This window comes from Podarcis gaigeae (assembly GCF_964106915.1).
Source record: "Podarcis gaigeae genome assembly, chromosome: 13".
Classification (NCBI taxonomy): domain Eukaryota; kingdom Metazoa; phylum Chordata; class Lepidosauria; order Squamata; family Lacertidae; genus Podarcis; species Podarcis gaigeae.
Window position 1 is genome coordinate 15,513,555 of NC_139689.1, and position 14,119 is coordinate 15,527,673.

Below are 14,119 nucleotides of genomic sequence, written 5' to 3' on the forward strand. Positions count from 1 at the left end.
TTTTTTTGTTTTGACTATGGCAGACCAACATGGCTACCTATCTATTAAAGTAACATTTCACTCCTGCTTGCCAAGTCCAGCTTTTCAGCACTTCCTGCCTTGGGTGAAGCAGATGATCTTGGTTCTTTGCTCGAGATTCACAGCCCATGTGCCGGAGTTTCTTTAGGAAGGATCCCAAGACTCTGGAATGTGCAAGTGCCCCACTGACTCAGGTTGCATTCCTGGGCATCCTTTATAAAACCCGCTAACTCTCATCACTAGGGCATACTGCAGAGTTCCAATCTTCTGAGCCAAGCAGATGGAAGAGGCAGCTATGCTTTACTGCGCCACCAGGGGGAAGTCTATGATCCTGCTTCTGAATTCTATCAGAAGAGCTTGGCTACAAGGCCAGGCTCATATTTTAAGGCCCATTAAAATAAGGGCAGGCTTCATTCTCATTGCGGAGTGAGTGATCTGAGAAAAAGGTGCATGGACCAGAGAGCTTCATTCAGCTGGTCGTTGGGAAGAGTGCAGAACAGTTTGTAATACCTGTACTGGGCCTTGCCAGGTGTTAGGATCCCAGCTGCTAAGGCAGCCTGGAATTGCATTGTGGGAAAATGACACCCTCCCAGTAGCACTGGTCCCTGGTGTGTCAGGATGAAGGGAGGCCTCTGGATCTTGTGGCTGGCTCTAGGTCAGAATGAGCGAATGTAGCTCAGCAGTCATTCATGTGCTTCACCTGCATTTAGAGCTGGGAACGCACCATTTCAAAAACCCTGCAGAGTCCCTACCAACCAGTGATGTCAACCCAAAATCATTGCATTTTATATCCCATCTTTCTTATATGGAGTTGCCACACAAAGGATTTCTTGCTGTTCTCTGGGCACCAACTAGTCTCAAACCTACTAAGCATCACTGGGACTTTTGCATCCTGTGTTCTGCATCATGAAGACCACAGATGTGTTACAAAAGGAGGGACAACTCAGAATACCTCTGCTTGCAAATTCTATAATGTGAACAGAGTTCCAGAGCCCCCTCCCATCCAGACTTCCCTGGTTCGGCTCATGATTTGAGCATGGGGAAAAATCCACCACCCACTGCCATTTCCCACTCTGGAACACAGGTAGATTCCTCATACTAAGCCAAGGGGAGGGGAAAAATCAATCTAGCTCAGTATTTGACTATAGTTATTTCCTGCTTGGACTACTGCAGGGGTCAGCAAACTTTTTCATCAGGGGACTGGTCCACTGTCCCTCAGACCTTGTGGGGGGCCAGACTATATTTTGGAAAAAAGAAATGAACGAATTTCTGTGCCCCACAAATAACCCAGAGATGCATTTTAAATAAAAGGACACATTCTACTCATGTAAAAACACGCTGATTTCTGGACCGCCCACGGGCCAGATTTAGAAGGCGATTGGGCCGTATCCGGCCCCAGGCCTTAGTTTGCCTACCCATGGACTACTGCAATGCACTCTACGTGGAGCTATCTTTGAAGGTGCCCAGAAACTACAAGTAATCCAGAATGTGGCAGCTAGACTGGGGACTGGGAGCAGCTGTCAAGACCATATTACACCTGTCCTGAATGACCTGCATTGGCTCCCAGTACATCTCTGAGCACAATTCAAAGTGTTGTGGTAGTGATGACCTCTAAAGCCCTAAACAGCCCTGGCCCAGTATACCTGAATAAGCATCTCCACCTCCATCGTTCAGCCCAGACACTGAGGTTCAGCTCTGAGGTTCCCTCCCTGCAAGATTTGAGGTTGCAGGGAACTAGGCAGAGGGCCTTCTCGGTAGTGATGTCCGCCCTGTGGAACGCCCTCCCATCAGATGTCAAGGAAATAAACAACTATCTGACTTTTAGAAGACATCTGAAGGCAGCCCTGTTTAGGGAAGTTTTAATGTTATATTGCTTTATTATTAATAATAATATTAATATTAGTAGTAGTAGTAGTAGTAATACTCTGTTGGGAGCCGCCCAGAGTAGTTGGGGAAAGGAGAGGCCTCCCTCCATCCTAGCATACCAGGGGCCAGTGATGCTAGGAGGGTATAATTTCTTCCCTGGATGTTGACCTTCCAACTTTACCAAACAGGTTTACTGAGTCTATATATTCGAAATGTGGTTTTGTGGAATTTAGAATGACGCCCAGAAGTAGCAATTTCCATCACAAAGAAACCCTTACATGTTTTTTCTTTCATCACCAGTTCAGTTCACTTCCTTGTTTTTAGAATGTCTTTTCCATCTATTGCAAAGTTGTGCAATAGCAGGGAAAATCATTTCCAAAAAACCCCATGCATTGTTATGCTACTCCTTCTTGTGCAGTTTGCGGAATAGGAAGAACTTTTGAAAAACTGAAAATCCCGGGGGCAGGGAGGACAGAATGGTGACTTAATACAAGGGGGGAGGAAACCTCCAGTCCTCCAGATGTTGCACAACAACTCACACCTTTTGCTGTGGTGGCTGGAACTGATGGGAGTTGGTAGCCCAATAACATCAAGAAGCCCAGTCTCTCTCTCTCTCTCTCTCTCTCTCTCTCTCTCTCTCTCTCTCTCTCACACACACACACACACCAAATGTCAAAGGAAATCACTACTTTTCATCTGCAATGTTAAAATAGGCAAAGGGTGCCCCCCTATTTCAAGTCCTGAAACCAATGATTGTGTATTTCAAAAAACAATAATATAAATAAATCTTCATTCCACATACAATTGCTTTTCTACTATAAGGCTTTTGGAGGGGCAATATTTGCTTCAAGCAAATGGCTCGTGGCTATGTTTTCTTTAGTGCTAGGTCAGTGCACATGCCTGCAGTCCATTCTGACATTCACAGTTCCTGCCCGAAGAAAAATAGAGCAGTGCTGGGAGAACCCCATTTTTCTCTCCTACTCTCAAGCATGTCTCAATCCAGCCTTAATCTCACCTGCTGGTGCTGTTGTGAGCCAAAGGACTTGGGTGCAAAAAATGTGAGCCTCTGGTCTCCACTTGAGAGTCCTTTTGTAGATTTGTTTCCTTGGCTTCAGACAGTGGAGGAAAAGTCGTGTGTTTTTCTTAGCTGTGGTGGAGTAATGAAGCTAATGTAGCAATCCAAACTTGTTGGTTTGCTCTCAATGAAACCAAGTTTGAAAAGCGAAGGCTCTTGGGTGCGGCTCCCTCCAGCCTGCCAAACCAGTCTTGGAGCTGGCAGGCAAAATAAAGGCAGGTGGGATAGCCTAGTTAGCTCCAGTCAGAGTTAGCATGAAGGGTCTTTATCTTGAACTGTGCCAGTATCTTGAATAGCTCAGGCTCCTTGACTAAAGTTGCCTCATTTGGCTGATTATTGCATAACCTCGACAGAATAGATCTTACTGATTTAGTACAAGGGTGTTCTGTTCTGTAGCCCAACTATTCCTTGACTCCCAGCTCCCAGCAGCCCCAACCTGCATGAAATCTTGCTGCTCTGCTGTTCTACATTTACAGAGCCACCAAAAGGCAGGGCAGAAGGAAGGGGAAATCCAAGATGAGCCAGATACCAAATTCACAGCCCTGCCAGTCTTAACACCATTCTTGCAGAAGAGGGATACACTGTCCATTTCTGTCCTGTGGGTTCTTAGGGCAGGAACATTTCCTATATTAGCTCCAGAACAGGTGTAGTTAGTCTCTGGTTTCTCCTCAGGGAGGGAGTTTTGTAAGCCTCCCTCAGTCTATTCCAAGGTGTGCCCCTTTCTGCCTCTCCTTTGTGCCATCAGAGCAGTGGGGGAGGAGAAGGGATGGTCTTGGAGCCAGAATAAGGGGGCCTCTGAGGGTGGGTCTCCTTGAGTGGGCAGAAGTGGGCCCCTGTTTGTTTCTACCCTCTGCCCCCAGTGCAGGTGCTCAACACCATAGAGACAGGTGCCCAGCAGCAGTGGGGAATCATAAAACCAAAAACCCATAATTCACACACCCCCAACTGATCAGTATTCAGAAGGGACTAAGAGCATCTGTCCAGCCCAATCTACTTAAGTAAAGCTGACTGAAAGTCCAGAGGTAGCATTATTATCAATTTATGATGGGGTGGAAGGTTCACAGGCTATGAAGGACTTGCTCACAAATTTATTGACAGCTGCACGAATTGTTATAGCTAGGAAGTGGAAGGGGCAAGCAGAATATAAAATGGAAGAATGGTTTAAAGGGGTGTGGGATATAGCTATTAATGATAAATTAACATGTGCCGTTAAGGTAAGACAGGGAATATGCAGGAGAAATGATTTTGAGGAGATATGGAGGGTGTTTGTAGAATTTGTACTGTTAAAACGGACCAAACCAAGAGGTGTTGAAATTTTGGGAGGGTGGATAGTTAACAATGGAATGGTCTCAGTGGTGAGGTGCACATTTTTATTCTTATTTATTTATTTATGATTATTACTTTGTCAAAATAAAATAATAAATAAAATAAAAATAAACAACCTACATGAGTTTATTGGCAGAGGCAGATGGTCAAGAGAGGGAGACCTGCTGTATCCTGTGGCCCCTGGGCTACCCTGCCAAGGCTCATAAGATTGTGTTTTGAGGTTTTTTGCAATGTTTTGTGCTTGTTTCCCCCTCTCTTCCCCCTTATCCACATCTGAAGCAAAACGTGAAATGTGCAGCTATTGAGACCCACGCACTTGTTAGCCTTGACCTGCCAGCTGGAAAATAATCTTCAGCTAGATCAATAGACTCCCGTTTTTTAATGAGCATTTCTTATCGAGAATTCGAGGTGGAGCCCTCGACTGTGGCTGCTATGGCCCAGTGACCTTAAAATTAATGACGAAACAATCGCTTGTAGAGTGTTTATTGTAAATGAAATTACGCGTTTGCATAATGAAGGGGAGGGGATGGGATGGGACAACACCAAAGTGGGCGGGCGGCTTTCTGGAGTATCGGGGTGATTACTCACTCCCTAGAAGGCGGCTAGGATTAGACCGAGGTTGGATGGAAGCAGGAATCTGATGAGGGAGGTAGAAAAGAGAAGGAAGGAAGGTGGAATGCAAGAGAGATCATCTGCAGGACAAGAGACCAGAAAGCTGGATCAATGAGGGAAATAGCAAAGGGTAAGGAACAAGGGAACAAGGTGGGGAGTAGAAGGCTCCATGAAATATATCTAGAAGACAGAGGTTGAAGACAGCACCATACACCTGACTGCTGCTGGAACATCTAGTTGCTTTTGATCTTGCTATATACGGATGCTCAGTTCATGAAGACTCCATAGTGTGAGGCTTTCTTCCTACACTTTCCCCCACTCATACTTCCAAAGGGGAGAGCTTTATTGCACCAGAGGAGTGTGAAGAGAGGTGGACTTCTCTGTTTGGGACTAGTTACTAACGCTCATAAGACGTTTTGGAATCAGACTGGCCCGAAAAGTGTCCAGAGATACGACGGATAAGCCTTTGCCTCTCCTCCCGGTGTGATTTACCCTACCCTACACTGCAGAGATGGATCAATTGTTGGAGGTCAAGATTGGCTGCCTGGCAGGTCTGCTGGTGGTCACGCTCATTTGTGGCCTCATCCCGGCGCAGGTTAGATGGTTCCAGAGCAACATGGCCAGAGGTGAGCAGTTGGTGGAAGGGATTGGAGTGGGTATGGATCTTCAGAAGGGCTTGATGCAATGTGACTATCAGAACTTGTGCAGGAGTGCAAATACTGTGCTGTGCAACACCAGGGAGTCTTGAGACCTCAGCTTTGTTGTTAACTCTCTAGGTGGCCATATATTGAGGTGGGTCCCTCTTTACCTCTCTTGATCTTTCTGGTGAATCAATGATCACATGTTCCTTTTACAGATTAGCATTCCTTCTACTTCCACACCCAGAATAAGTAAACAGAGCTTAAGTGAGCTGAACAAGCAAATTTGCTCTGTTAAAAAACATTACATTTCATTGGGCAAAAAAGCTCTATCCATGGTGCTGGAACTGAAAGGGTGCTTTACACCTCCAGATTATCTCTTGATGCTGGTGGACCTTGAACTCTTGAGCATGCACTGAATTCTGAACATGCAGGTGTTACTCTCCTTTATTAGTAGTATTAGTATTGATTAGTATCCTGCCTTTCAGGAACCAAATCTATGCAAAGTGGCTTACATTAAGATATATATATTTAAGACATGGATTGGCAGCCTCATCTCTGTTTTGGCAGCCTCTACACCTGACAAAATCCTCCATATTCCGCCCTGCATCTCTTCTAGGGAAGCATCGGCGCATCCTCAGTTTCATAGGCTGCTTTGCCGCCGGAGTGTTCCTTGGGGCCTGCATTATGCACATGGTGGCCGACGCACTGGGAGACATCCAGGAGGAACTAAAAAAGAGACAGCAGCAGGTGAGTGCCATCACATCAGTCTCTTAAATCTGAATTCCACTGCAATGAATTTGGATGGGCCACAGCTTGGTGAAACAACATCTGCTTTATATGCAGAAAGTCTGAGCTTCATTCCATAGCATGTGCAGTTAAAACAAGATCATGGGAGATACCACTGTCTGAGACCCTGGAGGGTCACTGCCAGTCAGAGCAGACCAGTGTGCTCTGGTCATATGTCCCTATATGTTGTTGGACCACACCTCCTCTTATTCTCATCCAGCTTAGCCAAGGTTGAGCATTAGGGGAGACAATACTGGACAAACGTAAACCAGTATCCAGGCTCTGACCTTGGCTGAATTGTACAACCGGACTTCAGTGTTCCATGCTTTAGTAAATAACTGTTTGGACCAATGTAACCCACTGTACATGGTGCAGCCTTTGAAGATGGTATGGAAATGTCGGCCCAGAACATGGTACCAAAAATTTGAATGGGACTGGCCATTATAAACATATTGCATAAGTTTTGTTTGGGTTGTTGTTGTTGTTTTGCTTTCACCGCTTCATCTGACTTGTCCAATTCAAAATACTGGGTTTTTTCTAACCTACAAAGCTGGCTTAAGACCTAAAAGATCACGTCTTCCCAGATGTACCTCCCTTTATCATAACGTCATGAATAGAGTCCCTTCTTCTGAAAGTGCCTGCACATTATGAAGTGAAATACTGTCCATGAACACTTATGTCAGGGGTTCCTAAACTGTGATCCAAGGACCACCCATGGTCCACGAACTTCATTCAGGTGCTCCATGGTGTATCTGTAAAAATGCAATCAGAAATCACATCACACAGTAACTGCTACAACAGGCAGAAAGATCATTAAGTAGTCCATCAAGACCACCAGCAATTTTCAAGTGGTCCAAGGAGGGAAAAGTTTGGGAACTACGAGCTTATGCTATAATAAATTTAAGACTCACTCATTTTGCTACAAGAGATTAACACAGCCACCCCATTGGAAATTGGTCTAATAATTAGGGGTACTGTTGCACTGGGATTGGGAAAGCAACAACAAGAGGCTTTAGTAATGAATGAATGAATGAATGAATGAATGAATGAATGAATGAATATTGTTTGTGACATGCAAAAGAAGTTCATGGTTCCAAAATTTGACAGATCTTCAAGATCTGAGCTCCCGCTGCTTGAATAGTGAGGAAATGTGATTCCACCACCATGATAGCCAATGACTGAACCATTCTTATCCCCAAAATGTTTCCAACTCAGCTGTTTGTTTGTTTCTTTTTCCCCAGGGAGCTCCTATGCATAAGCAGAACAGCACCTCTGAAGGTGATGATGATTCTGAGGTATGTTTCCCCTTGTTTGAGATTGCTGTTCAGGTTAGCTTTGGATAGGCACGAGCTGCCATTGTGCTCAATTATGGATTATTTATTTTGGTACCTTGGGTATTGGCAGGGGAGCTGAAAAAGCTTTTTATCCATCTTCTGACTCTCCTCCAGGGAATGGGGCTGTGAATTTGGGTGCAGGATCCACACAGTCAAGGATTTTGTTTTCTAGTCAGCTGCAAAAGGCTCTCAAATTTTGCAAGAGTGTATGGGAGTGAGATGGTTGATTAAGATCTCAAGCTTGGCCTCTGCATATTTCACAATCTTTTAATGACTGTTCTAATCTTGCTTGGCTCGGGTCTTGGTTTTGGTTACTTATTTAAGGATCTGTGAACAGAACCATAACAAACCTTTTAAAATACCTACCTTGACTGTTCCAGTCTCTTGTAAAATTTTGTTATGGTTGTAGTTGTGTTTGCATTTTTGAAATTAATTGCTTCCTGCTGTGAGAAGTTTCTTCCTGCTGTGAGGAGTTTCTGTGAGGAGACATCTGTTTAGGAAAGTTTTTAATATTTAATGATGTATTGTTTTTAACACTTGATTGGAAGCTGCCCAGAGTGGCTGGGGAAACTCAGCCAGATGGGCGGGGTATAAATTATTATTATTATTAGTAGTAGTAGTAGTTATTATTATTAAAGCTGGAGAGCAAGATACAAAGGCATATCTGTCTGTCTGTCTGTCTGTCTATCCATCTATGAAGAAAATAGAATGGGGATGCAGATGGTGCTGTGGTCTAAACCATGGAGCCTCTTGGGCTTGCTGATCAGAAGGTTGGCAGTTCGAATCCATGTGATGGGGTGAGCTCCCGTCACTCTGTCCCAGCTCCTGCCAACCCATCAGTTCGAAAGCACGCCAGTTCAAGTAGATAAATAGGTACCGCTGCAGCGGGAAGGTAAATGACATTTCCATGTGCTCTAGCTTTTGTCATGGTATTTCTTTGCACCAGAAACAGTTTAGTCATGCTAGCCACATGGCCTGGAAAGCTGTCTGTGGACAAACGCCAGCTCCCTCAGCCTGAAAGCAAGATGAGCGCCATAGACCCATAGTCGCTTGTGACCTAACTTAACCATCATCGGGTCCTTTACCTTTACCTTACACTTCCTAGGCACAGATCTGAGCCATTCTCCTCTTGCCTCACTTCTTTCGTAGGGAAAACCCACTCTTTGTTTTGCTCCAGTTGAGTGCAAAGGAAGGGTTTTCCCCTGGGGAAAGCAGCAGAACAGCAGCAGGACAAGAAGAAGTGTGGAAAATCACTTTGTCACTCTAATATCATACTCAACTAGCTCCTTCTTACTAATGTGTGTGGGATATAGAGTCAATGGAATAAAATAGTTCCCATCTTGCAGATACAGTGGTACCTCTAGTTATGAACTTAATCCATTCCGGAGGTCGGTTCTTAACCTGAAACTGTTCTTAATGTTCTTAACCTGAAACTGTTCCCTTCCCTCGGCCTGAAAGTGAGATGAGCGTCACACCCCATAGTCACCGTTGCCTGGACTTAACCATCCAGGGGTCCTTTACCTTTTTACCTCTTTTTTGTGACCTGCCAGTTTACTGGGCAGCTCACTAGTTCTCAGTCCAGTCTGGCTCACAGGGTTGTTGCTATATATCTATATATCTATATCTATATATCTATATCTATACAGTGGTACCTCAGGTTAAGTACTTAATTCGTTCCGGAGGGCCGTACTTAACCTGAAACTGTTCTTAACCTGAAGCACCACTTTAGTTAATGGGGCCTCCTGCTGCCTCTGCACCACCACTGCACAATTCCTGTTCTCATCCTGAAGCAAAGTTCTTAACCTGAAGCACTAGTTCTGGGTTAGCAGAGTCTGTAACCTGAAGCGTATGTAACCTGAGGTACCACTGTCTATAGATATATATAATTTGTATATCGCCCTTCATTCATCCAAATATTGCAAGGTGGTTCGCAACATTATTAGGGTAATATGGAAAAGGAGAAGAGCCATGTATGCCACCTTGAACTCTTTGAGGGAAGGGAACGGATACAAATGTGAAAAACAAATTTAAAAGGGGGGGTGCCGTCGTGTACCTGGTTGTGGGAACACAGACAGTTCTGATACATTACCAAATGGTGAGCTGAAACACATTTTATTGCATTGTATTTTACTTTACTATTTATTTATATTTTCATTGCATTTATATCCCCCTTTTCTTCCAAAGAGCTTAGGGTGGTGTACATTTTTACCCCCACCCCCAACTCTCCATTTTATCATTGCAAGAACTCTGTGAGGTTGGTTGGGCTGAAAGACTGTCTCTAGACTTTTTGCCCAAGTGTGGATTTCAACTCTGGTCTCGCAGGTCCCACACGCTACACCACCCTGCTTCTATGTTTCACACCTCTCTTTCCAAACTCAAGTGTTGTGAGGACCTTTTCTTCCTCCATTCTGGGAAGCGGTGTTGCAATCGAAGACTAAGAAGCCTGCCAAGACAACCTCCTTCCAGTTGAGAAATCCTGTGGTGGCCCTTGATTGCCACCTGGTGGTGCAACTTCAATTTAAAAAACCCCAAGAAGCATGGAAAGCTCTTTGAAGACCTGAGCACCTCTTAGGTTTAGATAAAGTCCCTGGGTAAATGAATAGAAGAGCAATAAACAACACCTGGTTTTATAAAACACACATGTGCAGAAACTGCACCATAAATGGAATACGTAGCTTCCAATACTATTTGCCCTGGGCTATGTAAGGATGCTGTTTGAGAAACAACATGTTTGCAAAGTTAATTGTGCAGCTTGCTAAACAGTAGCAGGAGTGCAATAGGTGGGGTGAAGAGTATTTTCATCTACTGGGCTCCAGGCAAAAGAGGGGGGTGGGAGAGAACATTGATGCAATAGTTGCCCTTCAATACTGGAATTTGCTATTTTGTATACAATTCATTTTTTGTGGTTTTTAATTATTTTATTTGTGTACCTGTGTGCATTTTTGAGATTTATTGTTGCTTATGTTACTTAAAATGTGGCTTTTAAAATATTAGCAGTTGCAGCAATGTGACACTTGCATTTCTCATACGGTTTTTTGGGGGAAAATATGTGTCACTTTAAGATCTCTGTTGAAATAAAAAGTTGTAAGCAGTATAAATATGCAAGCAAGCAGATCTGGGCCCCATCTGCACTACACATATAAAGCGCTATCGGGAGTTCCCTGGAAATATGTTTGATTGTTAAACCCAGGGCTTGGTCCCCGTGAGGTGAGGTGAGGCAGCTGTCTTGGGCTGTGGAAGCTCAAGAGAAGACCCCACCCCACCCCACAGGGGTCCCACCAACCCGGCCATCTCTTCTGCCGATCTTGCCAAAATATTGTAAGATCTTGCTGAAATTGCATGAGAACCCACCGAAATCTCACAAGATCTTGCCAGAACTTGCCAAGCACACAACCCAGATAAAGGAGGAAGGGCTGTGGTGGCGCAGTGGCACACTCCCATTTTGCCTCAGGCAGTGAAGAGTGGCATGCCCCCCCTGGTTCATACCACTTTGGGAATTTTATTTAATTTATTTTAATACCGCCCTATACCTGGGAATCTCAGGGCAGTTTACAGAATAAAAGCAAGATATAAAACCACAAAGTACATAAAAAAATAAAAAGAACAACCCAATAGCGCGCCCCCCCCCAAAAAAAACATTTTAAAAGGGCATAGGATTTCAATCAGATCAACCAAACGCCTGGTTAAAAAGGAATGTATTTGCCTGGTACCTAAAGGTGTATAATGAAGACGGAGAGAGGTTTTTACACCCTCATCTGGTCCATCCAGTGAAGCTGAATGTTGGAAGATGCAGAATCCCCTCCCCTCCGAAAAAAGTATTCACATAGTGTTTTTATTTTATTTTATTTATTTATATATTGAATTTATATACCGCCCTATACCCAGGGGTCTCACGGCACTTCACAGAATAAAATCAAGATATAAAACCACAAAATACATAATGAAAATAAAAAGAACAACCCAATAGCTCTTCCCTCCCCCTCCCAGCCACAAAAACACAAACACGTTTTAAAAGGGCTTAGGATGTAAATCAGATCAACCAAAGGCCTGGTTAAAAAGGAATGTTTCTCCCTGTGGAGAACATTCCACAGATGGGGAACCACTTCGGAAAAGGCCCGTTCTCGTGTTGCCACCCTCCAGTCCTCTTGAGGAGGCGACACACGAAGGAGGGCCTCAGAAGATGATCTCAGGGTCTGGGTAGGTTCATATGGAAAGAGGTGGTCCTTGAAGTATTGCAGTACTGAGCCGTTTACTGTAGCTCTGTGCATAGCTGTCAACTTTCCCCTTTTCTTGCGAGGAATCCTATTCAGAATAAGGGGATTTTCCTTAAAAAAGGGGAAACGTTGACAGCTATGGCTCTGTGGCAGCGGGGAATAGGAGTCTCCTAACAACTCTCAGCACCCATAATAAACCACACTTCCTAGGATTATTTGAGGGAAGCCATGATTATTTAAAGTGGTATGATACCGCTTGAAATGGATATTGCAGATGGGGCCTTAACTCACGTCCAACTCTTTCTCTCCTCCTGTGGCAGATGTACCCATTTGGGGAGCTAGTCATCTCAGCTGGCTTCTTCCTGGTGTTCCTCATTGAGAGCGTGGTGCTCCATTGTTGCCCCAGGGCCGTGCACTCCCACGGCGACCACAACACCGAAGAGGATCACAAGGACCCGCCAGAATCCCACAGCTCTTTCCGGGCGTTCGTGCTCTTCCTGTCGCTCTCCTTCCACTCGGTCTTTGAGGGCCTCGCCATCGGCGTCCAAAAGCAGGAGACGGCCGCCATTCAGCTTTGCCTGGCGGTGCTGATCCACAAGGCCATTGTGGTCTTCAGCCTGGCTTTGAAGTTGGTGCAGAGCGGCACGCCGGCCCGGTGGAGGTTGCTGTACTTGGTGGTGTTTGCTCTGATGTCTCCCGCTGGCATCGGTGTGGGCATCGGTGTCTCCCTTTACAACAGTGACGGGACCAGCCTGGCTCAGGCTTTGTTGGAAGGGGTGGCTGCAGGGACCTTTCTCTACGTCACCTTCCTGGAGATCCTCCCCTACGAGCTGCGCTCGCACGAAAGCCCCCTCACCAAGTTCTTCTTCATTGGACTGGGCTTCTCCATCATGGCCATCATTGCCATTTGGGCATGAAAGAGTGGCTCTTCTATGTTCTCCGTGAAAGCCAATCACAACTGTACTCATAGACTCCTCTCTTTCCAGAACCTCCTCTTATCAGCCATGAGGGCCGTCACCTTGGGTGGTGCTATATATACACATATGTACTAAGTGAAGTGAAATAACCAGCAACCCACATGGATGAAAATGCAAAATATGTGAAGCAATGGAGCCTGAGCAACAAATACATCATTTTTAGCTTTGCTCCCTGAACTACTGGAAAGCCACAACCATCAGCACAATATCCTAGCAGCAGTGATAATTAACGCAGCCAAGAGACCTAACACAAGCAATGGCATCTCTTCTTTCAATCGTCGTGAAAGACTAAATGTACAGTATGTAGGGTCTACCTGCAAGGAACTCCGGAACAAGTAGGATATTGGCTAAGGGGTAAATGGGACATTTTAAGAGAGGGTATTGGGTTTTGTGTATATGGATGGAAATATACACTGAGTTGCTTTGTTTTGTTTTGTTTTGTTTTGTCACCATTTTCTCTGTCTTTGGGGAAAGTATGTGTGCGAAGGATGTTCCTACATGTGTGAGGAAGAGGATGTGTGTGTGTGTGTGTGTGTGTGAGAGAGAGAGAGAGAGAGAGAGAGAGAAGGGGAAGTATCCCATGTGAGGTGGATGGGTGGGTGTTTGATGGTGTCCTGCCTCTCACTGCTATATATATGTTTTGTGGATGTGGATGGAAATATACACTCAGTGTTGTGTTGTGTTACCCTTTTGCCTGTCTTTGGGGAAGGTATGTGTGCGAAGGATGTTCCTACATGTGTGAGGAAGAGGGTGTATGTGAGAGAGGGGGGTGGAGTATCCCATGTGGTTTTTGATGGTATCCTGGCTCTCACTGCTAGATGAAGAACTTAGACTTCCAGCTTAGTTTCTACCAAAGGCTTAAATGTTTAGATCAGAATGTTATGTAGGTCAGTTTTCGACTCCTAGAAACCAGTAGGTGCATAAGAGGTTAGAAATAATGGCTAAGCACAAGCAACATGCCCTCTGTGCTCTACTTTTGAAGGTGCAATTGGTGTGGCAGTTTCCCCAAATCTTGGAACTTGGCTTTCAAATGAGCCCTCATCCAAGTGATTAGGCAAGGCATGCTTTTGCTGCTGCTGACAGCACCGCATCCTTTGAGATGTGGGGGGGGGGGGGGCTCAAGAGTCTGCTTGGCATCCAACTTATTCCCGGAAGGGAATTTAAACTTGGCTTTAAAGGCTTTAGATTTGGAATAGCCAATGTTTTGGGGGCAGGGTGTTTTTCTAACAGCCTGACAGCCCCCTACCCCACCTGCCTATGAGGCTCAATA

At 45.0% G+C, this 14,119-nt stretch overlaps 1 protein-coding gene across 1 annotated transcript; it reads left to right on the forward strand.

Annotated features, from left to right (window-relative positions):
- The first annotated feature begins 4,860 nt into the window (after positions 1–4,860).
- Positions 4,861–13,282, forward strand: SLC39A2 (solute carrier family 39 member 2). The gene is made up of 4 exons (XM_083707543.1): positions 4,861–5,523; positions 6,155–6,285; positions 7,566–7,619; positions 12,193–13,282. Exons 1-4 carry the CDS (start codon positions 5,409–5,411, stop codon positions 12,787–12,789), a joined length of 897 nt encoding a protein of 298 aa, XP_083563669.1. The 5' UTR covers positions 4,861–5,408; the 3' UTR covers positions 12,790–13,282.
- Positions 13,283–14,119: the final 837 nt, after the last annotated feature.

Coding starts and splice junctions, on each gene's coding strand:
- SLC39A2 (XM_083707543.1), top strand. CDS start 5,409: ATGGATCAATTGTTGGAGGTCAAGATTGGCTGCCTGGCAGGTCTGCTG. Junction 5,524..6,154: donor CCAGAGCAACATGGCCAGAG/GTGAGCAGTTGG, acceptor CATCTCTTCTAG/GGAAGCATCGGCGCATCCTC. Junction 7,620..12,192: donor AAGGTGATGATGATTCTGAG/GTATGTTTCCCC, acceptor CTCCTGTGGCAG/ATGTACCCATTTGGGGAGCT.